The sequence below is a fragment of the Chrysemys picta genome, chromosome 6 (genome assembly GCF_011386835.1).
Source record: "Chrysemys picta bellii isolate R12L10 chromosome 6, ASM1138683v2, whole genome shotgun sequence".
Taxonomy (NCBI): Eukaryota; Metazoa; Chordata; order Testudines; family Emydidae; genus Chrysemys; species Chrysemys picta.
This window is the reverse complement of record NC_088796.1, coordinates 52,351,589-52,375,332: the sequence shown is the minus strand read 5'-3', so window position 1 is coordinate 52,375,332 and position 23,744 is coordinate 52,351,589. Positions and strand designations below refer to the sequence as shown.

The following is a 23,744-nucleotide window of genomic DNA, read 5'->3' as shown; positions in this document are numbered from 1 at the left end:
CCATCAAATGATAACACCACTTAAGGACTAATGATTACAGGATGACATTGCAAAATGCATGGACTCAAATGGAAATTTACAACTATAAAGCTGGGGTGTCTTGCCATGGAACTCTGGGTTCAGTCCTGCAAAGCCTCAGAGCATCGGATCGCGACTGACAGAACCCAGCTCCACACTCGTGCTCAATTTAACTGGCCATTAGATTGACTCGAGCTACAACAGACTGGTAACTATGAACATCACTGGCAGGACTGTGTGTGTGTGTGTGTGTGTGTCTAAAAAGCGTATGCTAACTGTGGTATTCTCAATAAATGCTGTGTATTTACCTTCCTCTATAAAGATCCCGTGTGCTTTGTATGAGCATAACTCAAGATCACTTCTGTAAGGTGGAAAATTAAAATAACTTTTATTTTTCTTATTTGGATAGCAAAGTTATGAAGAACAACATACTCCAATGTCTCCAGTGTCATATTCTTATCTTTTCCAAACATGGGTTTTCAGGGGACTTTCCTTGCTCAAAGTTTAGCAAACTTTATGAGCACTTTCACTTGTTGCGTTTTGAGGGATAATTTTTCAGTTCAGACCTAGGGCTTAGCTGTTCTCCAACACTTCCCTACTTCTGCTTGATATTCCTCTTTTTATACGGCCAAGGATCTCATTAGCCCTTGTAGCCACAGCATTTTATTGAGAGGTCATACTGAGGTGGTTATCTCTGATGATTCTGTCCTTTTCTGCTTTCTAAGACCGAGTCTTCCATCCTATAGATAAAACCTGCATTCTTTGTTCCTAGATGTATTACCTTCCATAACTTCCACTGCCAGGGCTCCAGACTGAAGCTGCCTACCCACTGTGTAACAGAGCCTGGTGCTAGAAAGATTGCCTGCCTTCCTCCAGAGCTGGATTCTCTAGTGCAACAGGCTTTGGTGGCACAGGAAGTGGTGATTTCTGATTCTCTGCGCTGAATCTAACCCAGAACATTAATTGTGCAATAAAAGCTCTGCAACTAGACAAAGGAAAATAAACATAACAACATACGAATGTGACGACCACCATCTTGGCTGACACAGTGGGGACCTCCAGAGTTAAAAGCCTGAGCTGCTACACCTTGAGCTAAAGCTGGGCTTTAATAGTCAGGTGGTCTGCAAGTCAGGTGGGGGCGGGGAACGGCCGCAACATACACTCACCAGAAGGTTACACAATATTGCCAGCTCCAAAAGTTCAAAAATCATGAGTCAGACTCCAAAAAATCACGAGCGTTTTGTTTGTTTTTTAAAAAAGATCATCTCGTGTTTTTGGTTTCTCTTGATTTGTGAACTCCCTCCTGCCCAATCTCTGTGTGTCTTCGAGAGAGACAATTAGTGTTGCTAATTCCCTCTGATTTACTGAGTAAGGTGATTTTGGCCCCTGCCGCAGGAGCTCTCTGGCTGCCTGATGGTATGGAGCTTCTGGCTTCTCCTCAAAATTCAACACTTTAATTCATTTAACCTGTGCCCTCCCTAGCCACACATCTGCCTGTCCCTGAGCCCCGCAATTCATTATGCACCCCCTGCAGACTGCACAGCCATTCCTCCCCCACAATCCCCACATCTGTCTTTTCCACAACCCAACTCTCCTCCTCCAGCAGTTATTGGGGTTTGTCACCCTCCTCTCCCAGACCTGCACACAGGGAGCTACTGTGGGGTTCAGTTCTCTCCTTTCCCAGGCCTAAGGGGGAGGCAGAGTAGCTCCAGGGATTCTCCACTGGCCTGCTGCTTTTTCTCTTGCCAGGACTGGTGTTGCCAAGATGGACACAGGAGCGGAGGAAAGAGCAGCCCACAAACATTTTTCACAGGAGAGTAGGGGGAGGAGTTAGCAGAATCACCTGAGCTCATGGACTTTTTCTGCACCTTCCTCACCTCCTGTGAGAATGGTGTCATCTGCTCTCTCTCCCCATCCTTTATCCAAAAACTTCTCTATCCTGAGAGGAGGTGGAAAGAATTCTGCCTGCCTCCTGCAGCAGCCCTGATTGGTGGCTCTTCCTCAGGAGGTGGGGGAGTGGTGAAGACCAGCAAATCAGAAGGGGGGTTCCCCCAGGTAGAATAAGAGGAATGGAACATCTCTCATTATAATGAGACTGGTTACAACTCAGCCAAACTCATGATAGTCAGGAGGAAATTGAAATAGCTGCCAACACTGGTTACATAGGCATTCTGCACATATAATAGTATTTTTGGGGGGGGGATGGGGGGAGGGACGGGACACATTCCCTTCTGACTAAAAACTAAAGTATTTGGGATGGCATATATCTTACTCTTAAATCGTCTCTAGTAAGTTGCTGTATGAGTTTGTCTCTGTGATTACACCTTCTGAATGTGAATAGATATGCAAGTGATGTTACAATAAAAGGCAGCATTTCCTGATGTGTTTAAATGTCTTTTGCTAAGTTTCATGTACCCAACATGCAGTACATATGGGAGTCAAATGTATGCTGCCCATTATTGGGGAATGAATGTATCATTTACCCAACAGATTTTTTTTCAAACAATCAAAAGCCTAGAGATGCGTCCAAAAATATTGACATTATTGTGTGGCTCCTGCAGTCACTGCAATGGCAGGCACAAATTGAGTGCTTGCACTGCACAATTTGACAACTGGATGGGTGAGGTGCGGACCACAGTATGTTTGTCATTCAGAACTTATCTCTTCTGATCCATTTTTTACCCACTCACTCTAGGGCAGGGGTAGTCAATAGACAGACTATGGGCCGAATCCAGACCGCCAGATGATTTTGAACGTACCCCAAAATCTTTTTATTTACATGTTGTTATTATTATTATTATTATTTATTATCATTATTTTATTATTTTCTTTGGAGTCTTGACTATATCACGACTAAGAAATTTTGACTTTGACAAAAAATAATTCTACCCCTATGCTAGGCTATCCACCTTTACCCAGTTCCCAGGGCGCAAGGCATAACCCTCTTCATTTAGGCACCCACCCTTACCCAATTCCTAGGTCTCAGGGCATAACCTGCTATGGGTTTGCGGGGTCTTTTATCAGTGAAAGAGCCTTACACCTCTATTTATTAACAATCACCAAAACAGAATGCATACACTAAGCATACAATGCTCACCACTTCCAATAGGGCAGATGAACTTTTCCTGGTGGCCAGTCATGTTCAAGTCATCTGGGACACCAGCTTTTGCATGATATGGTTGGCAGAGTGTTGAAGTCTGGCAGCTCTGATCTTGGGTTGTGTCCTGGAGTTGGTTCTAAAGAACTTCCTTTTGGAGCCCAGTTTATATAGTGAAACTTAAGTCCTGCTTAGCTATACCTTAACCCATCATTTTACTGAAGTATTACAAAATAATTCTTTGGCCAATTCTAACATATCGCAAAACAATTATTTAACCAAGCATACCCCACCATCTTAGTTGATTTAAATCTTGCAAAATTAGTTATGCAACAGACAGAAACAATCAAAGAACCAGGCAGAAACCATACAGATAAACCATAGAGAAGTAGGGACCATAAAGGCAAAACAATAAAGTAGCGATTTCACAAACACAACTGTTGATAAGTGATTCCTTGCCAGACAGAATACTATCAAACTAAGTTTTTTTTAAAAAACATCCTAAGGTCTGTTTTCTTATCTAGTGGTGGTGGGTACTATTAGCACAGAAGCACCTTCTTAACAGTCTCATATTTCATTGTTCTAATGCACTTTAGATGGAATGTGAGGATGTGACTTTCTGCTTCTTGGCTCATGGCTGCTGCTGTCCTACTATGGCTGCAGAAAAAGGCCTCAGACTTACACTTTCAAAGACTTTTCTCCTGCTTCTCAAAGTCCCATCTTACTCCTTTCTTCCTTCAGGGCTTCTTTGCCTACCTGGACTGCATGACTATTCCCTTTTGTACATCCAGTCATAATAATTGTGTTTACACTTTTGCATGTGTCTCTAGGCTTTTGGTCCTAAGGGCTTGCTTGATCCAAAGCCCACTGAAGTGAATAGAAAACTACCATTGACTTCAATGGGCTTTGGAACTATGCAATTAACATAGGCACTGTGTGAACCACCCGTTGGGGATGGCTAGCCCCCAGCCCCGCCCCTTCTGCCTGAGGTCACTCCCCTCCCCCACCAGAGCCCCAAGCTCCCCACCGCAGCCTCAAGTGCCCCCAGCCCCGGAGCACCAGGCAGCTGGCGCGGTCCCCAGCACCTGCAGCCACAGATCGCTGGGCCACGCAAACACCAGCCTCAGCTGCTCTGAGTCCCAGGCCACAGGCCAGCCTGTCCTAGCCCCAACCGCAGCTTGGACCCGGGGGAAGAGCATGCAAGATTTGAAGAGAACAGATGATTCAGATGACTATGCCAAACATGATGATCTGTCAGAGTACCAGCAATTGTGGCCTGCTGAAGGCAAAATGGAGCTTGGAGCAGGGAATCTGGGGTAGAGGGAAAAAGGAGGAGTTGATGACGTATGCATGCATGCATGAAGAGGGGGGGGGAGGAATTTCATTGGCTTGAAAGAAGGCAGGTGATAGCATAAAGAAAGGCATTTGAAGAGAAGTTGACAAAAGTTTCAAATAAATTTGGATAAGCTTCCAAACTCTGGGGGACCTCAGTCAACTGAATTTAACCCTAACTCCAGGGCTACAATAAAATATGAGGAGAAAATTGGACATCCTTTCATGTACTGGTGCCTGCTGTATTATTATTTTTAAAAATGCTCATCTGTAGTACAGTTTGGGCCAAAACAATCCTCAAATTAATAATCTTATTCTACCCTGTCAAAAATCTTCACTGACTGCAAGATCATGGTGACATCAAAGTAGTATGCAAATCAAGGGTCATATTGTAGAGTTCTTCCTCACACTAGTTGAGCGCTCTTACCCATATGTAGTCCCCATTATTTTTAGTGGGACTATTCACATGAGTAAGTGCTCACCAGTATGAATAAGGGTTCCATAATCTGGCCCCCAAAGGATCACACGTTTTAAGAGAATGATCCATTGTGAGTGACCACACTTGTACATGATGGATTATTGATGGATGGGCATTGAGTGTTCTGGAAAAACATTGTTGTGTCCAGGGTTACATTGAGCAAAGACATAAGGTTGTGATTTGTACAGCATAAAGGATCTCTGACTCTTTGGAGTCATGGGAGATTAACTCTGTGCTGACCACTGATGACAAGTCTTTTGTTCTTTGCCTCCCTGAGCACACATGCTGGTTCCTTTCTTTATTCAAGGGAAAGTAATCTGCCCCACTCCTATACTTGGCATTAGTTACTTCCTGCAGGATGCCAGCTCAGCTGTGCTGATTGTCTCCTTAATCCTCCCTCCTGCCTGCCCACTCCCTGACCACCAGTGTTGGAAGGAAAGTAGTGAGCCCACAAACTGCTCTACCTTTTGAATTGTTACCTGCTAAAATGTAGCCTTGCACTCCATCCTTCATACATTAGCTGGGTCACAGTCTGGCTCTTTGTAAGTATGAAATCAATAACTTACTAATGTTAATTTATCAATTATGTATTAGTAGCCTGTTCATCAATGAAGCAAGGACTACATTAGAGGTACCTTCTCATTTCAAATTGCAGAGATTTATTATCAAGGATAAAACTAGTATAGTAAGCCTGGTACTAAATACCTGCAGTATAGTGCAACACAGCTGTAGGAGAGTGATCATGCAGAACTAATTGTATCAAATAGCTAATGTTTACTACTGCATATATCATGTATCCCATTTTGTAAAAGCTAGAATGCAGAGTAATGGTTCTTTTTATTTATTAATTTGTTTTGTTTGTTTTGTTCAAATTCTATCAGAAAATGGACCCCGTCTACTTGTGGAAGCAGAACAAACTAAAGTCTTCTCACACAGGGGTGGCAATATCACACTACCGTGTAAATTTTACCGTGACCATACATCGGCTGGCTCAGGAACCCACAAAATTCGTGTCAAGTGGACCAAACTCACCTCAGATTACCTCAAGGAAGTGGACGTCTTTGTCGCAATGGGACTCCACCAGAAGAGTTATGGAAACTACCAGGGCAGGGTGTTTCTGAAAAAAGGCAGTGAAAATGATGCTTCTCTTGTAATCACAGATATAACACTGGAGGATTATGGGAGATATAAATGTGAGGTGATTGAAGGATTAGAGGATGACATAGCAGTGGTATCTCTGGATTTACAAGGTAGGTGGCATTTGCATTACAGATTTGTGCAGCATTAACAAGCACATCCTTTTCCAAGTGAATATGGAGGAACATAATGGTAACTGCAATGGCAATATGGGAAAGAGATTTTATACTTATTCAATTTAGAAGTTACATTTATTATTTTAATATATAATGTAATCAGTTTTTCAATATGAACTACTGTATACCCTAACGATATGTCTATGATCATTAGAAATCTACTCAGGAAGTGATGGTTATGGTTATTATAAAATTTCAGTACGGATATTCAGATTGAATAATAGTCAATCAAAAAAGTGGATTGATCATATAGGGTCATATTCTGCCACCCATACTCACATTGCTTAGTACCATTAAACACTGATTTCTCTGGGACTATTGAGGAGTAAGGTATTACACATGAATGGGGGTGGCAGAATTGGTTTGCTAGCTATTACTGTCTTCTTTTGCCTATAGGCTGGTCTAATAGCTAATGTACAGTGTATTCTGAAGTAGATTTTTCTCTTAAATAATTTATTAAGAAAAAAAAGAGATTGTTTGTTCCTAGTCTGCAGAGTATCAAGCCGTGACTGTTTTAAGATCTAAACATATGAACTCCACCCGCCCCTATCCACTTACCCACCACTACTACATTTAAAGCTGTGTTCCTGTGTCAGTAAAAGCAAGGACTTTATTTACTTATTGAACTGCTCTATGCTTTCGTAGGGCACCCTCTTTAGGAAAAAGCACTGGTCATACTGTATTTTTTGTAGTTCAATTCATTTTAACCCTCTTCCTTTGCATAGGCCCTTATGTCTTCTTTAATGTATGATTTCTGGCCACATATATATTCATGCTAACATGAAATATAGAATTAATTCCAGAATTCCAAAACTTCAAACACTCAGGAGCTTTCAATGAATGAAATTTGAATGGATCTTGCACAGAATTCTGTAAATTGTGCTTATCTTCAGCTGGTAATTTTGCTGGAACAACACTACACGGTATGTCAGCTACAACCATTTGGTTTCATACTTATTTTATTAAGTTCTTCTGAGTTATTGAGCCATGCCTGCAATGTGGGATGGGCAGAGTACTTTGGGGACAGAAAAAACAGCTGCCAGATTGCTAACACCACCATTTCAAACCAAATCATAGCATGAGTGATAGAAGCATTATGGGACGTGTCTGGAGTGCATTGTATTCTGGGAATCTTGGGCTACTAGACTGTGATAGCCATTAAAATTAGACCAGCCTTGTTTATGTGAGGATGGAGCCAGTTTAGCCCCCAGCCCATCCCTGTATCAGAGGAAGCAGAAGTTGACTAAGATCTGTGCTTGAAACTCCTTAAATTTGGCCCTATGACTTTACAGACAGCATTATGAATTACTACCATAGACAGAGTAAAGTCATATTTTATAAAGCTTTCTGCCATTCACTTAACCAAAAGGACGTGAAGAGGGAATATGTTTCAGTAGTTTCCTAAGGGTAGGTCTAGCGGGTCCGGCGGTAAGCAATCGATCTTCTGGGATCGATTTATCGCGTCGGAAGTGCTCGCCGTTGATGCCGGTACTCCTGCTCCGTGAGAGGAGTACGCGGAGTCGACGGGGGAGCCTGCCTGCCACGTGTGGACCCGCGGTAAGTTCGAACTAAGGTACTTCGACTTCAGCTACGTTATTCATGTAGCTGAAGTTGCGTATCTTAGTTCGAAGTAGGGGGTTAGTGTGGACCAGGCCTAAGAAATGCCAAAATTGTCATTAAATATTGGTAAAGTTGAATATTTTTTCCCAGCTCTAGAATTAAATACTGCTATAAAATACATTTGCAAGTGATCTGCAAAAGCATCTGCTACATGTAGTCAGTAGTTATTTCCCTCAATGGGGCTGTTGCAAACAGTGAGTTTAACATACCAATAAAATAGAAAGATCTGTGAAATGGGCCTTAAGGTTTTTTGTGCTATAAATAAAGGACAGCAAATTCTGATCTCATATATTTGGGTAAATCAATGGAATTGCATCAGATTTTTCACTGGTGTAAATGAGATCAGATTTGACCCTGTTTTTTCCAAGGTATTCAATACTGATTTGCGTAGTGAATTGAAAAATTACATTCAAGAGCGCTGTGTCTGTTTTTGTGGATGCCTCCCTGCTGTCCATACATGCCACCAGGTGTGTGTCTGAGAGAAGACCCTTACAGATGCCAAGTTATCTCCTGACACTGTTTAGAAAAATATCTGACTTGTGCACCTGCAAATCAATGAAGGATGTGAATCCTTGACCTTCACAATGGTCTATTGTATGCTTTGGTATTTATTTTATTTGCTAGTAAGACTATCTCTCTGTTGAAGCCAGATATGTTAAATGGCCTTGCCTTAGTTCTCCATGTTCATTTGTCAACTCCTAGTGCATTCCATTTGTCAATACAGAGAAACCCACATAGCTTCCATGCCATTGTGAAAGGCAAAAGTATTCAACTTACATTTTTTCACCCCATCATTATTATTAGTCTCTATCTCTTCAATTTCACAGAAGAATGTAACTCTTTGTTAGAGAAAATTAAACTTGTATACAGGTTAAGTCAACTAAAACTCATTTTTGAGTGGAGAGAAAAAATGAGTAGGAGGCAAAAGGCAAAAGGCTTTATATTATCCTTTTGCCAGTGGCATCCATATACTCAGTCACATCTTTGTACAAGGAAATATTGTATTAGCTGCTCAGTGCAGCTGTTCTGATTATGACATAAATCACTGAAGTGATATATCAGGTTCAGTTTATATGCACTATTGGTCAAAGAAAGTCAAATCCTTTCTGACTGATACCTAGGGTGAGATTCTGTGATGAGCCTCTGAGAGGCTCACAGCCCATGGGGAAGAGGGGTTATGGTAGTTTCAAAAGATAGTTGTGCTCTCCCCTTCCTTTACACAACCATGAGGGCCCTTCCTGGGCTGCTGTATAGGCCATAGTACTGCTAGGGTGACCATACTGCCCTTATTTTAAGATGTATTGAGAGGTATTAAAACTGATACTAAGTACCATGTTGACGCTTATGATAATTGCATTGTATACTTGAGGGCAGTAGAAATGTACACTTGAGAGAAAAATATATGATATGCTATGGGAAATGGTGTTTCCCTAAAACGTCCCTTTAAAATAAAGAATTATCCCTTATTTTCACTTGGTTTTCCCTTATTTCCATCCAACAAAGGTGGTTATTCTAAATGCTGCCCAGAATCATTGCCTGCTGAGGTTTGACCCCCCAACATGCCCCAATCACCCTCCACCTCATATTTAGGGTGACCAGACATCCCGATATTATCAGAACTGTCCTGATATTGGGGGCTTTGTCTTATATACGCAACTATTCCCCCCCCCAAAAAAAGTTTCTTGATTTTTCACACTTGTTATCTGGTCATCCTGCCCGTATCAAGTGTGTCCCTTGGCTAGCATGGCTAGCAAAAGAACCTCGAAGGACAGCTTTACAGCTGTCTTTTGCAGTGCCATCACTGGGGAGAATTCGTTCTTAGATGGATATGGAGTTTTTAGGACCTCTTTACACCACTCCAGACCTTTTACTGAATGTAAAGGGGCCAGAGTGGGGGTAAGATTTCACCCCTAATTATCTGTCCTTAAAAAGTATTCTTCATCATCGTACAAATTTGAAATCAGCTGGTGCAAATCAGTGTAGCTCCTTCGAATTGAAAGTTGACTAGTTCCCTGTTATTTAAACTGAAAAGGGTTCCAGCTCACTAACAACCACTGTAAGAGGCGTGCATGAAGTCGTCACTTAGATAAATGAATGGGAGTTCTTGTGTGAGTCAGGATTCTACAATCATACCTGTACATAAAAACGCTTGTACATGCACACAGAGCTGTGGACTTTCTGAATTAACTAGATCAATATTTGGAAGTTTTCAATATGTAAAAAAAAATAGTTATTGATCTACCAAACATAGCTGCTTAATAACCAAGATATACTTTCCGTTTGTTATGAAAATGACAATAGTTTCTCCTAACCAGATTAAGTTTGATTAAACACACTTACTTTTCAAGTGAGCATATATTTAATGTGTTGTAATCCTCATACTGTCCCTTTGCATTCCTCCATACTCGTTTCTCAGCTCATCTGCATTTTTCACAGTGCAGGCTCTGATTGCAGTTGTATGTACGTGTACAATGCAAAAGAGATCTCTTCACAGCAAATCAGTTTCTTGGGGGGAAATAAAAGGGTATCAGCCCATCCTTTGCTACCCTAACATTCAACAGCTGCTACAAATAGTAAGGTCAATCATAGGGCTGGTCTACACTGGGGAGGGGTGGGGGGATCGATCTAAGATACACAACTTCAGCTATGCTATTCGCGTAGCATCCTCACGGCAGTAAGTCGACCGCCGCGGCTCCCTCGTCGACTCCGCTTACTCCTCCTGCCGAGGTGGAGTACGGGCGTCGATTCGGGGATCGATTTATCGCATCTCAATCCCCGATAGATCGATTACTACCTGCCGATCTGGTGGGTAGTGTAGACATAGCCTCAAAGTCGGAAGGCTCCACATCAGTAGTGCAGTGTCCTTCAATGCTAGCCCAAGGATGCTAATTGGCAGAGAGACAAAACATTTATTTCCAGGAATGTCCCTGGCAGTACAAAAACGCTGATCACTTCACTGTTAGTTCACTGTACAAAACACTAAAGCTTTGGCTAGGTGAAGGTGTATTTATCATGTCAGCGACCTTGTCCTCTACTTCAGTTCAGATTAGTGTTTTTGTTCCTGTAGACATATTGGACTCCTGGAAACATAATTAAATAAACTATCCATAGTAATTGGACAATATTTCAATCCTAGTTTTCAAATAGCAATGTAAATAAATTCTTTTAATAATTGATATACATTTTTAAACAGCTTGCTGTACTATATATCATTCTATTTCATTTTAACAGGACAAAACTGAATACACCCAAGAATGGATGGATAGCATTTCAGTATCACTTAGAACGGCACTTAAGTCAATTGACTCCACTTTATTAAACGTTATTAATATTTTCTGCCTGCTCTCAGGAGCAGTGTAGTCAGGTGGAGCACAGGGTCTGGAACTCAGGAGGCTTGGGTCATATTCCTGGCTCAGCCACTGGCCTGCAGGCTGACCTTGAGGAAGTCACTTCACTGCTATCTGCCTCAGTTTACCCATCTGTAAAATAGAAATAATGAGCCTTACTTCCTTTGTAAAAGTACTTTGAGACTGACAAATAGCACTGTATAAAAGCTAGGTATTATTACATTCCTTATAAGCAAAAAAACGGATGGCTCTAAGCTTACATTTAATGTTCTTTACTTCAGCTCTTCCCCTATATTTAGGGCCCTACCAAATTCATGGTCCATTTTTGTAAATTTCATGGTCACAGCGTTTTAAAAATCTTGAATTTCATGGTTTCATATATTTAAATCTTAAATGTCATGGTGTTGTAACAAAGCATAAATATGTATTTAAAAACAGCAAAATATAAACATGTAAAGCCCTTAAATCAGCATTTCTCAAACTGGGAGGTCCCAACCCAAGGGGAGGGGGGCACGCAAGGCTACTGTGTGTGTTTATGTATTGTGTTGGGGGGGGGAGGGGTCCGTAGTATTACCATCCTTGCATCTGTGCTGCCTTCAGATTTGGGTGGCCAGAGAGCAGTGCAGTGATCAGTAGCAGCACAGAAATAAGGTTGGCAACACACCAAACTCTCCAGCTGCCCAGCTCTGAAGGCAGAGCAGAAGTAAGGGTGGCAATATTGTGACTCCCTCCTCCACCTCTCTCCCCTCCGCCCAATACCCTTGCAGTCCCTTTTGGGTCAGGACCCCACTTTGAGAAACACTGTGTACTTTTGTATACCTTTACCCTATAGTATAGTATAGGGTAAAAGGACACAAAAGACCAACTTTCATGGAGGAGACCAGATTTTTCGGTCTGTGACACGGTTTTCACGGCCGTAAATTTGGTAGGGCCCTAGCTATGTTTTAATGTTGATGTAATAATGTCCAGTTGAGCTCTTCACATTTTCATTACTCTACTCTGGCACCCTGTACTAACAGTAGTATTTTAATATTTTCCTCTTAATTTATGTCTAGCTGACAGTGTATCTGTAATTGGAATAAATATTATTCTGTATGTATACTTTTAAATTCACACACCCACAAACTATTTTAAAATAATATTAAAAATCCACTTCTGTGATGCTGCCTATAGTGAATCTTGTTTGCAGTGAGCTGTAGCCGTGTTGGTTCCAGTATACACACAAGATAGGTGTAATCTTTTATTGGACCCAGTTGGTTCAATAAAAAGATATTACCTCACCCACTTTGTCTCTCTGTAGTGAATTTTGTTGGGTTTGCACAGAAAATCCCTTTTGTTGTTCCCCTTCTCTGGCCCATCCCTTTTTCTATTTCTAGACAGCACCTATCACATCATGGGAGCTACTGCAAAGAAATATATGCATTGTTATTATTATTGCTTATTAGAGTTTCACTACTGTGCATGCATATATATATATATATATAGTCAATCAGACAACTGCTTTTGATCATCCATGCTCTACTACTGGGGGAATTCTGTGCCACTGCACAGAATTCATGTCCCCCACAGATTTCTTTGCTTCCCCACAGAAAAATAACTTTTTTGACAGGGAAGCAAAGGGAAGCCGCAGGAGTAGTCATGCACCCGTCCCCAGCAGCGCGGGTGCATCCTTTTGGGCACACTGAGCGGCCAGTAGAGAGGTAAATTACTGGGGGGGGCGGGGAGGGCTGGGGATACTCATGCTCAGACCATGTGGGGGCCAGGTCAGACCCATGTGGGACCAGGTCAGACCCACTCTTTGTCTCCCCAACCCCTGTACATCCAGAATCCCCATATCCAAACTCCACTGCTAAGCCTCACCCCCGCACCCAGAACTCCCACCCCTGCACAGAATCCCCCACACTTGAACTCCGACTCCATCAAGCTCCACCCCCTACATCTGGCTGGGGATGCCCCAGCTGGTGGATCCTATCCTGTGCTGGGCTCAGCTGCTAGTCCAGGCTGGGCTGGGAGTAGGGGAGGAGCACACTTCCCCAGCATGAAGTGGCCAGGGCTGGGGCAGACCCTCCCCCAGAAACCTCCCCTGGCTGCAGGAAGCTTCTTCCCCCTGCTTCCTGCCCCCATCACTCCTCAGCTGCAGAAGGAGGTGTCACTATATGGTGAGCTGCTCCCCCATCCACCCAACTACTGTGCATCTGGACCCCTCCATACCCAGACCCCCCTGCTGAGCCTCACCCCCCTGCACCCAACTCCCCCCCACTGGGCCCCCCGCTGAGCTCACCCCCCGTATTCAGAACTCCCCACCATGCCGGGGCTCACCCCCTGCATCCAGATCCCCACACCTGCACCCAGACTACCCAGCTGCTGAACTCCACTGCCCTACATCCAGACCCTCCTGCCAAGCCCCAGCACCCTGCAGCTGGACCCCACCCCACCCCTGCACCCAGACCACACCTCCACTGAGCCCCCCCACTCAAACCCCAACCCCGATGAGCCCCATCCCCTATGCACCTGAACCACCCTGACAAGTCCCCCACACCTGAACCCCCATCCCATTGAGCCCCAGCCAGCTGCACCTGCCCCCCCCCCACTGAGCCCCAATTAGCTTCACCCAGATCCCCCTGCAGAGTTCCATTGCCCCTGAACCTCTCCCAACGAGCCCCTGTGCATCCAGCTCCTTCCCCCCCACACACACACACGGACCCTCCTACTAAGCCGCCTGCCCCCAGATTGCCCCACCCAGAACTTTTTCACCCCACACCTGGTTCTCTCTCCCCCCCCCCAGCCACTCCACACTTGGCTCTTGCCAGGCTGAGCCTGCCTGCCCACACCTGGTGTACCTGGCGCAGAGGGGCAGGGCCCTGGGTTGTTTCTGGGGCAGGCCCAGCCCTTGCACTATGTCAGGGTCAGGTGCAGACTCACCGCTGGGTCCCTGTCCTGAGGCAGGAGAGGGAGGGCTGCTGAGTGGTCTCCCACCTCCATTCAGCCAGTGGCCTGTGTTCCCCACTGCCATGCTGGAGCCTCCACATTTATTTAATTTTAAGCAAAAGCTGGACACATGTATGATTGGGATTGTATGAAGAGGTTTCTTCTCATGGTGGGAAGCAGGGCTTGCGAGCTTTGGGAGTCCCTTCTGCTTTATATGCTACATTCCTAAATTTCATGCTTCAGAACTTCAGCCGGTCACCTGCAGGTAGGGTGACCACATATTCCGATTTTATAGGGACAGTCCAGATATTCGGGGCTTTTTCTTATATAGGCGCCTATTACCACCCCACCCCCGTCCTGGTTTTTTCACACTTTCTATCTGGTCACCCTACCTTCAGGAGTCAGGCAGGGATTCTCCCTCCATCCCTCCAGAGCATTTGGGGCCTTTTTTTGTCTCCTTCCTCTGAAGCACGAGGCATGTCTGTGGCTGGAGATGGGACACTGGATGGGGTGGTTCAGGGCACTGATGTGGTACCAAGCATTCTCTCTTCAGGTGTATATCTGGCTGGTTCTTGCTCACATGCTGAAGGTCTAAAATTGATCATCATATGTGGGGTCGAGAAGGAATTTTCCTCCAGGTCAGCTTGGCAGTAATCTTGGAATTTTTTAGCATTTTTCTGAAGCATGTGGGTGCAGATTTCTTGTTGAGATTATCTGGGTATATGTCACTTAATCAATTCCTTGACGTTGCAAATGCCTTGGATACTGGTGCACTTCGATCCCTCCTATTCTCTGCCTGTGGCACATAATAGTTTAATATCTTGCAGGCTGTAATGCTTTGGTCTAATTTTAGTTGCTGGGTTTAGTGTGCGTGTACTGTGTGATATTGGTGGCCTGTGATATTCAGGAGGAAGACTAGATGATCTGGTGGTCTCCTCTGGCCTTAAACTCTGAGTAACTGCTTTTGAAATAATCGGAATAGCATAGCTCAGTGGTTCCCAAACTTGTTCCGCCGGTTTGTGCAGGGAAAGCCCCTGGCGGGCCGGGCCGGTTTGTGCATCTGCCACGTCCGCAGGTTCGGTCGATCGCGGCTCCCACTGGCCGCGGTTCGCTGCTCCAGGCCAATGGGAGCTGCTGGAAGCAGCAGCCAGTACGTCCCTTGGCCCGCGCCGCTTCTAGCAGCTCCCATTGGCCTGGAGCAGAGAACTGCGGCTACTGGGAGCCGCGATCGACCGAACCTGTGGACACGGCAGGTACACAAACCGGCCCGGCCCACCAAGGGCTTTCCCCGCACAAGCGGCGGAACATGTTTGGGAACCACTGGCATTGCTAAATCTCCATATATCACACTGGAAATGTATTCAGAAGAGTCTGGCTTTTAATACCCATTGAAATTGAAATATGGTTTATATTATATGTGATCTAGACTACTTCCAAAAGAAAAGTTTAGCATAGCTTCCAATGAATTCCCTTTCATGCAGTTCATAAAGCTTCTGCCTATTAACCAAACAAGTCCCACTTTGCATCTCTGCTGAGCTGTTATGCAAGTCAAATAAAGAATTCCATACATTTTGTTGCTGAGGTGAAAGGATCAGGCACACACTCTCCTACAAAACCTGCCAGGATTACAGGAGAGTGGAGCCACTTGATGAAATGGCTGCCCAATAATGGCTAGATCATCTGGGATCCCTGGAGCAGTGTGAGAAAACCCAGCACCCCAAAAAGTATAGCAGACTGGGAGACGGAGCTGGATTCTGAAGGAGAGAGAAGGAGTTTCTGTGTTCACTCTGAATTATAAAAACATGAAGTGGAAAATGCTGCTTAAGCCATCTAGTGTATCCCCCTGCCAGTGTAAGATTGCTCCCTGCAGTACAGTATATAGGGAGCTTTACTGTATCTGTGTTGACTCTGGCTACAGGAAGCCTTGCTTTTCTGTTTAGACTAGAACTAAAGGAAGACTATTTCTTTACTCTGGCTATGGACAGCCTCTCCACACTCCCACCCCGATCTGGGCTAACAGAATTTTGTGTTGTCTACTTCTGCCTGTAAATGATCACTCGTACAAGCTTACTGAATGCATATAATGGTCTCTCAGTAGATCCACTACTCCTATTAACTGCTGTCATAACAGTCCTATTTAAGGTTACTTTATTATGTAAGACACAGTTGTGATGGTTTTAAGGGTGACTAGTGTAAACTGCCCTTCGTTACACTAGGAGCATGACACAGAAGGCTAATACTGGGTTTATATTTAGAAATATTGTATTACCTTAGAAGCACAAATATAATTGGCCTTCCCACGTCTCAAACAGGCCTGTCCATTTAAGATGGGATTTTGCAAAATTTCCTTAGGCACCTAATTCCCACTGATTTTCAATGGGATTTGGGCATCCAGCTCCCATAAGCTTGATCAAAAATCCCATCCCTTAATACATGTGTAAAGAAAGCATTTCTGAGCCAGAATAAAGAGTAAAAGTAATAGGCTTTCTTCTACTGGTATCTTGAGACCCCAGATGGAAGATGGGATTAAAGAAGATGGAGGAATGTAGCCACTAGTTGAGTGTTGTGGTCAGTGGTCTTCAATGCACTGAGTTTAATAGGGGTTTGAATGTACATTGTGAATGTTCATGAGCCAAAGATCTGTCTGAATAGTACCAATATTCATATTATTGGGTGAATTTGATATTGCTCATCCCTAGCTAATTACAGCCCCCGCCCCCCTGAGAATCAGTAAGTGATTCAGCACTTTCCTAAGCTCACCATAGGCAGAAGTATTGCAGGAAATACAGTTCTGTACTGTAGTGTCACAGATTAGTCGGTGAACTTGCATGTCATGTGAGCAACAGTACTTCTACACAAAAGGGGTGAATTTTATGGGGAGAAACTCAGCACTAAAGTCCAATCCTCAAAGGTATTTAGGCACCTCGCTCCCATTAAAATAAATGGGAATTAGATGCCGGGATACTTTTAAGGAACTGAGCCCAACTGTGTTCCTTTTCCCTTTTTCTCTTTCTAAATATTTATTTGACTAAGCTTGCAGTAAAAGCCAAAGCCTGTGTTTGTGCACTAGGATGTGATCATTCAAACAAACACAGGCGTGTTTATTGAAATGTGCATTACTTCAAATAGTTGTCATGCTAAGTTTGTGGACTCATTCTAATTTCCGTTACAATCACCAGTTCTCAGGACTCTGATTTAATAAGTACAGAATCATAGAACAAGTGCAATTGTGGGTCTGTCATTCAATTACAAATATCTTCAACAGTGACCTGAAGTGGCCTTGGTTCTTCTTGATGTTCTTCTTCAGATGTAGCATGAAGAAAAGCTGTTCTTTAAGAGTGTATATTTAAGTGAATTGAGTACTTATGAAAGGTGCTATTTTGACAGTACTATAAACGGTGGTGGTGTAGCTGTGTCTCTCCCAGGATATTAGAAAGAGAAGGTGGATGAGGTAATAGCTTTTACTACACCAACTTGTGTTGGTGAGAGAGAGTTTGTAAGCTTGTCTCTCTCTAGTATTGTAAACGTAGAAACGGATTTCTAACCTGCTTCACCAAAGTGAAGAGTTGCACCACTGAGGTCAGTATAGGTACAGATTTGGGGCCCTGACCTTCCACAAGTCATATCAATGTTCCTACAAATTGGCATGATGAACTCCTAGAGCAGGGGTCGGCAACCTTTCAGAAGCGGTGTGCCGAGTCTTCATTTATTCACTCTAATTTAAGGTTTCGCGTGCCAGTAATACATTTTAATGTTTTTAGAGGGTCTCTCTCTATAAGTCTATATATTATATAACTAAACTAGTGTTGTATTGTAAAATAAACAAGGTTTTCAAAATGTTTAAGAAGCTTCATTTAAAATGAAATTAAAATGTTGATCTTACGCCACCGGCCCACTCATCCCACTGCTGGTCTGGGATTCTATTCAGCTAGGCCGGCAGCGGGCTGAGCAAGGCCTGCGGCCAGTAGGGTTACCATATTTTGAGTGTCCAGAAAGAGGACACTCCACGGGGCCCCGCCCCACCTCCACCCCTTCCCCAAAGTCCCTGCCCCAACTCCGCCCCCTCCCCTGCTTCCCGCGAACGTTTGATTCGCAGGAAGCCTGACGCAAGTAAGGGGTGGGGGTGGGGGTGGGGGAAGGAGGCGCGGCCCAGTCTGGCCCCCCCGGCATCTCCAGCCTGGGTCGGCTCGGGCCCTGGGGTGCCGGCCCCTGGCTAGCCCCTGGCCGAGCACCCCCGGCCCGCCCAGCACTGCCGGCCCAGCACCCCCAGCCCAGCACCGCTGGCCCGGCCCCGGCCCCCGGCCCAGCACCGCCGGCCCCGCATGTCCCGATTTTCCCGGACATGTCCAGCTTTTTGGGATTTCCCCCCGGACGGGGATTTGAAGTCCAAAAAGCCGGACATGTCCGGGAAAATCCGGACGTATGGTAACCCTAGCGGCCAGGAATCCGGCTGGTAAGGATCTGGCAGCCAGAACCCCAGACCAGCAGTGGACTGAGCTGCTCAACTCACTGCTGCTCAGGAGTTCCATCCGCCGGCTCCTGCCAGCCGGGATCCTGGCTGCCGGATCCACTCAGCCCGCTGCCAGTCTGGGGTCCCGGCCCTCCCCACATACAGTGGTTACCTACCTTCTCCCTGGTTCTGGCCATTCTCTTCCTCTCTCTGCACTGAGCTGAGGGTGGCAGTGCACTGAGCACAGGGCTGGGGGTGAAGGGTCGGGCCAGGAGCTAAAATGAGGGAGGGGGCTCAGGGTTGGGGCAGGAGGTTCGGGTGTGGGGCACTTACCTGGGCAGCTCCCATTTGATGCGAGGGGTGCAGATGGGAATGTGGGGGGGGAGGGGTGCAGGAGCTCCCGTTTGGTGCTCCGGGTGGGGGTGGGGATGTGGCGGGTGTATGGAGTGTGGGGGGGCTGGGGATGTGGGGCAGTGCAGGTGTCAGGGTAGAGGGGGGGCTGGGGATGTGTGGGGGTGCCAGAGTCAGGGCTAGGGTTGTGGGGGTGGAATGAAGGAGTCAAGCAGAGGGCTGGGTATGTATGAGGGAGATACAGGGCTCAGGGCAGGGGTCTGGGGTGTGTGCGGGGCTCAGGGCAGAGTGTTTGTGTGTGGGGGGTTCAGGGCTCAGGGGAGAGGGTTGGGTGACTGCCCCCCTAAGAACTCCCAACCCCCCAGCTCCTTGTCCCCTGACCACTCCCTCCAGAGACCCCTCCCCTAACTGCCCCCCCCCCCCAGGACCCTCCTTGCTCCCTGTCCCCTGACTGCCCTGACCCCTATCCACCCCCTGACAGACCCCGGGACTCCCATGCCCCATCCAACCCACCCTGCTCCCTGACTGCCCCCTCCAGAGACCCCCCCCTCCAACCCACCCTGTCCTCTGACTGCCCCCACGCCCACCCCTTATCCAACCCCCCCGGCCCTGGACCCCTTACCATGAGGCTCCACGCAGAGCCTGATAAGCTGCCCCGCGGGAGCGCGCAGCCTCGGCCCCTAGAGCTCTGCGCACGCGGCGGCAGGGCTCCGGGTGAGAGGGGAGTGTCTTTCCCTCCCCGCGGAGCCAAACACTGCCCTGCGGGAGCGCGCAGCCCCAACCCCCAGAGTGCTGTGTGTGCGGCGGCAGAGCTGCAGGGGAGGGGAGAAGGCGCGGGAGGGGCCGGCAGCTTGCTGCACTCCGGCCTAGGAGCGCAGACCCCGTGGCTTGCCGTGCTGGGAGAGTGGGGTCATTTGCCCACCCCATGCGCACAGCTATGCTTCTGCTCCCTGCCCCCAGCGGGCCGGGCTGGGCAGGATTTTTAATGGCACGTTGGAGTCCCGGCAGGCTCCAGTGTGCCATTAAAAATTGGCTCGCGTGCCATCTTTGGCACGCGTGCCATAGGTTGCCGACCCCTGTCCTAGAGAATTAAGGTAGACTGTTGCAAATAAGCTCCCTACAAAGACAAATCCCTTGGTTGGGTGGTAGAAGCAACTGGCGGCATAGATAGTGTGGTCACCATGTTTTTTGTCTTGGAGTTATATTTAACATGGTGACATGGAAAAGAGGAGGGGGGAAGGGAAATCACAATGCAGTTTTTTTTAGTGAATCAGGGGCAAGACTAAAGATGAGAATTATCATGACCTCTACATTTGGTGGGGACATGCCAGTCACTTACCAGCATCAGATTTACATGGTATTTAAAGAGCCCAAAGAGGTATCCATAGGCAGAAAGAGACAAATACACAAGGAACTGTCTTCTCTTTCCCCAAAGCCTAAATTGAATTTATTACTGTTATGGAGAGGAGATGTTATAGTCCTATAAGTCAGGAGTTTTTGATTCCATTTCCTGCTGTAGAAAAATGTAACCTTCAGGATGGTCTTTTGCTCCATCCAAAAATGTATGTAATGGATTGTCGTATAGAGATTGGTGACAAGAACTGAAGCTAAAGATGCTGGGTAACTAACTAGTGCACAAAAGCGTAGTAAGAGTAGCTGCAGCAGTAGAGAGATTCGTAATACAGGTCATCCCTATTAATTCAACATTAAAAGCTATAGGGAAAGAAGGCACAGCAGTAGTAGATAATTAAATACAGGGTAAGACGGAGCTACACAAAGCATGGATCACAGGACAAATCCAGCCTAAACTGTCATGTAAATCACCCTTAGCCAGCCTCTCCCTGTAGCTGCAGAGGGAAGTCAGTTTAATCAATTGCAGGTTTTTATTGTAGATGAACTCTAACAAAAAGCAACTTCTAATCTGTTGAGGAAGCTACACCCACAAGCTAATATTACAGTTGTGTACATATTTATGTGTTAAAACCTAGCCAAAATTATTAAATGCAAGTGGAAATATTAAGCATCTAAATCCATAGTTAGCCACTTAAATAAAATTATGTTTTACAGCAGCACACATTACCTAAAGGTCCTAAAATCACTTCAGCAATAGTCACGGGATGGTCTGAGTGCTCAGCCCCTCTGGAAATGAGGCTTTTTTTTCATGCCTGCTTGTGGACCTGACTTGGACTGTTGACATTTATATGCAGAATGGATACAATCCTTGTTTCTGGTAAATTGCCAGTATTACCCTCAGTGGTTCATTCCTTGGGCATCCCTAGAGTAAAATTAATAACAAGACCAAGTGGAAAAAGAGATCCAGAATGAATTTAAACATGTAGAATATGTATACCTTATTATAGCATAGTTAATAACATATGTATTACCTTTATTTTCATAGTTTATAGTTCAGAATAGCTAATAACTGAAGCTTCCTAAACAGAAGAGGCTTGCGAAGGAGAAGAAAATTAGCAACTAGAGTTCAAGAATAGGGAGAGAATAAAAAGAAAGGTAGATTTCTAGTTAATCTTGGTGCCTTTTGGCTCTTCTTCTCATGCTTCTTCTCATCCCCCACGTTCTCCCTGCCCTACTCTACTGTGTTCTACAGCTGAGCAGAAAACTTCAGCTCTGGATCTTGTTTGGATCAGGTATTTTGTTTCACCTTATAGAGCCTGGACTAACTTTGTCTGCCAAATTCAGATCCGAGTTAGGTTTTGAAACCCTAACAAAATCTGGGATGCTTTTGCTTCAGTTCTAGCTCTGCTCTTTGCTGAATTTTATCAGAGCCAGCTGGAAAGATCTCTTCTGAGATGGTGTTTGCCATGTCTCTCCTGTGTCCAGCTGTGATTTTTTTTTTTTTTAATTGAAGGACACCATGTAAACAAACAAACAAAAAAAAGTGCCGAGAGAAAAGTTACAGGGTAGAGTGGGGTGAATGAGTGTCATTAAATATTGCTGTTCAGACAATTCTAAAACTTCCCTCGGTTCATCTGTCTCTACTTAGATCCTCCTTCTTTTTAAACAAAAGTTATCTGTGTTGTATCCCTCTTCAAAAGCTAAGCAGATTGGTCCTCATGTGTTGTGAGGAAACATCCCACAACTTTGTATTCCCTGCACTTGGGCCAGCCACAATCTCTGCCCGCACTCCTCTGAATGTCCTCTGGCTATGCCCACTGTGCTGTTAGCCACCCAAAAGGGGACAGGGAGAAGATGGCACCCCAAATCCTCCACAGTGGCTAGCAGAACTGTCTGGCTGTGCAGGAGACCATGTGCTGCACCCTTTCTAAGGTGTAGTAGCAGAGAGAGGGAAATGCCTCTCTGTGCTGCCTCCATGGAAGGGCTGTGGCTAAAAGCCACACTACAGCCGTTTAACAGGCTCAGCTGACTATTCTTTTAAATGTTCCCTTAAACTAAACCCACTAAATATAATTCCTTGATTTTCCTTGCTTACTTTGACATTTTCCTTCTAAAGACCCCCAGTCCCTTAACCACTGCTGCTGCCTTCCTCCGACCTACCTGCAGTTTGTCTGCATGTGGTTGGTAGTAAGGTCCCCAGAACAGAATGCTGTCAGAATGTGCAAGGATGAGGTTCTGGTGTCAGTACAAAGGCTGCAGCTGAGAGCAGGAGACAGAATTGGTCAGGTTCCTGAAGGAAAGACTGTGAGGCTATCAGACAAGGAAGCCTGACATGTCAGGAGATAGTCAGACAACGTTCTCAGACCAAACAGCTGACTTGCTGACAGAGAATTTTCCTAGAAATAAAACCATCAGTTGCAGTTGTATTATTTTGGCATCTCACATAGTTAACCATAAATTTGTCCTTTTGATACCAGTAAATGATATTTCTCTCTGTTGTGTTTTTTATATAGTTAAACAGCTAATAGCCTTCTTTCTTCCTTTCTGATATAGGTGTTGTATTCCCTTACTTTCCACGGCTGGGTCGCTACAACCTAAACTTCCACGAGGCTCAGCAAGCTTGTCTAGACCAAGATTCTGTTATCGCCTCCTTTGACCAATTGTATGAGGCGTGGAGGTCAGGGCTGGATTGGTGTAATGCAGGCTGGCTCAATGATGGATCAGTTCAGTACCCTATCACCAAACCCAGAGAGCCCTGCGGAGGAAAGAACACAGTGCCTGGAGTCAGGAATTATGGGTTCTGGGATAAAGATAAAAGCAGATATGATGTCTTCTGTTTTACATCAAACTTCAATGGTAAGAGTTTTGAATCACTTCTACCTTTAAGAAGGCCATTTCTGTGCTTCAGAAAAGAAACTAACTCCAAAGGTACTGAAAAGCAGCAAGAGATGTTTGATTTATCAAAGTGCATGTTAGTTTTGGAAACTGTTATCATTGAATTTATGAGGAAATGAGTCTGGAGTGAAAAAAAGACAAATTTTGCCACTTTTTCATGTCTTCATTTTTAAAAGCAACAGTTCAGAATGAATTGCTGGCAGCACATTCATGTGTCTCTGTTTTCATTCCTAGAAATTTGTGCAGGTATGTTCCATATTGATACACTGCCTAGTTTATTTAAGTTAAAGCAATGGAGAAATCAGTGTTTCCTTTCATTGAGTTGCCCCTTTAAGTAAATAGTGAGGATATATTACAAGTTAAAAACCTACCAAAAGGTAAAAACCCACAAGGAACAATTGTGATTAGGAATTCACTGTTCCTACATAACTTTAATGCCACTTTATACTCTCTAATAAAGTATCAGACAGTTCCATTTTGTATGGTAACCATCGCCTAACAAGGGCGTACCATATTTGACAGGGTAACAAGCCTTGTGGATAGTGGGAAAGCTGTAGAAATG

General features: G+C 45.0%; 1 protein-coding gene across 9 annotated transcripts in view; it reads left to right on the top strand.

The window, feature by feature from the left end:
* HAPLN1 (hyaluronan and proteoglycan link protein 1) overlaps positions 1-23,744 on the top strand; it is a 97,500-nt gene that overhangs the window by 61,810 nt on the left and 11,946 nt on the right. For all 9 annotated transcript variants that reach the window (XM_024104515.3, XM_024104514.3, XM_042855862.2 and 6 more), the window contains 2 exons: positions 5,807-6,175; positions 22,841-23,143. In XM_024104515.3, the coding sequence (XP_023960283.2) occupies positions 5,807-6,175; positions 22,841-23,143 (672 nt within the window). The remainder of the gene's footprint in view (positions 1-5,806; positions 6,176-22,840; positions 23,144-23,744) is intronic.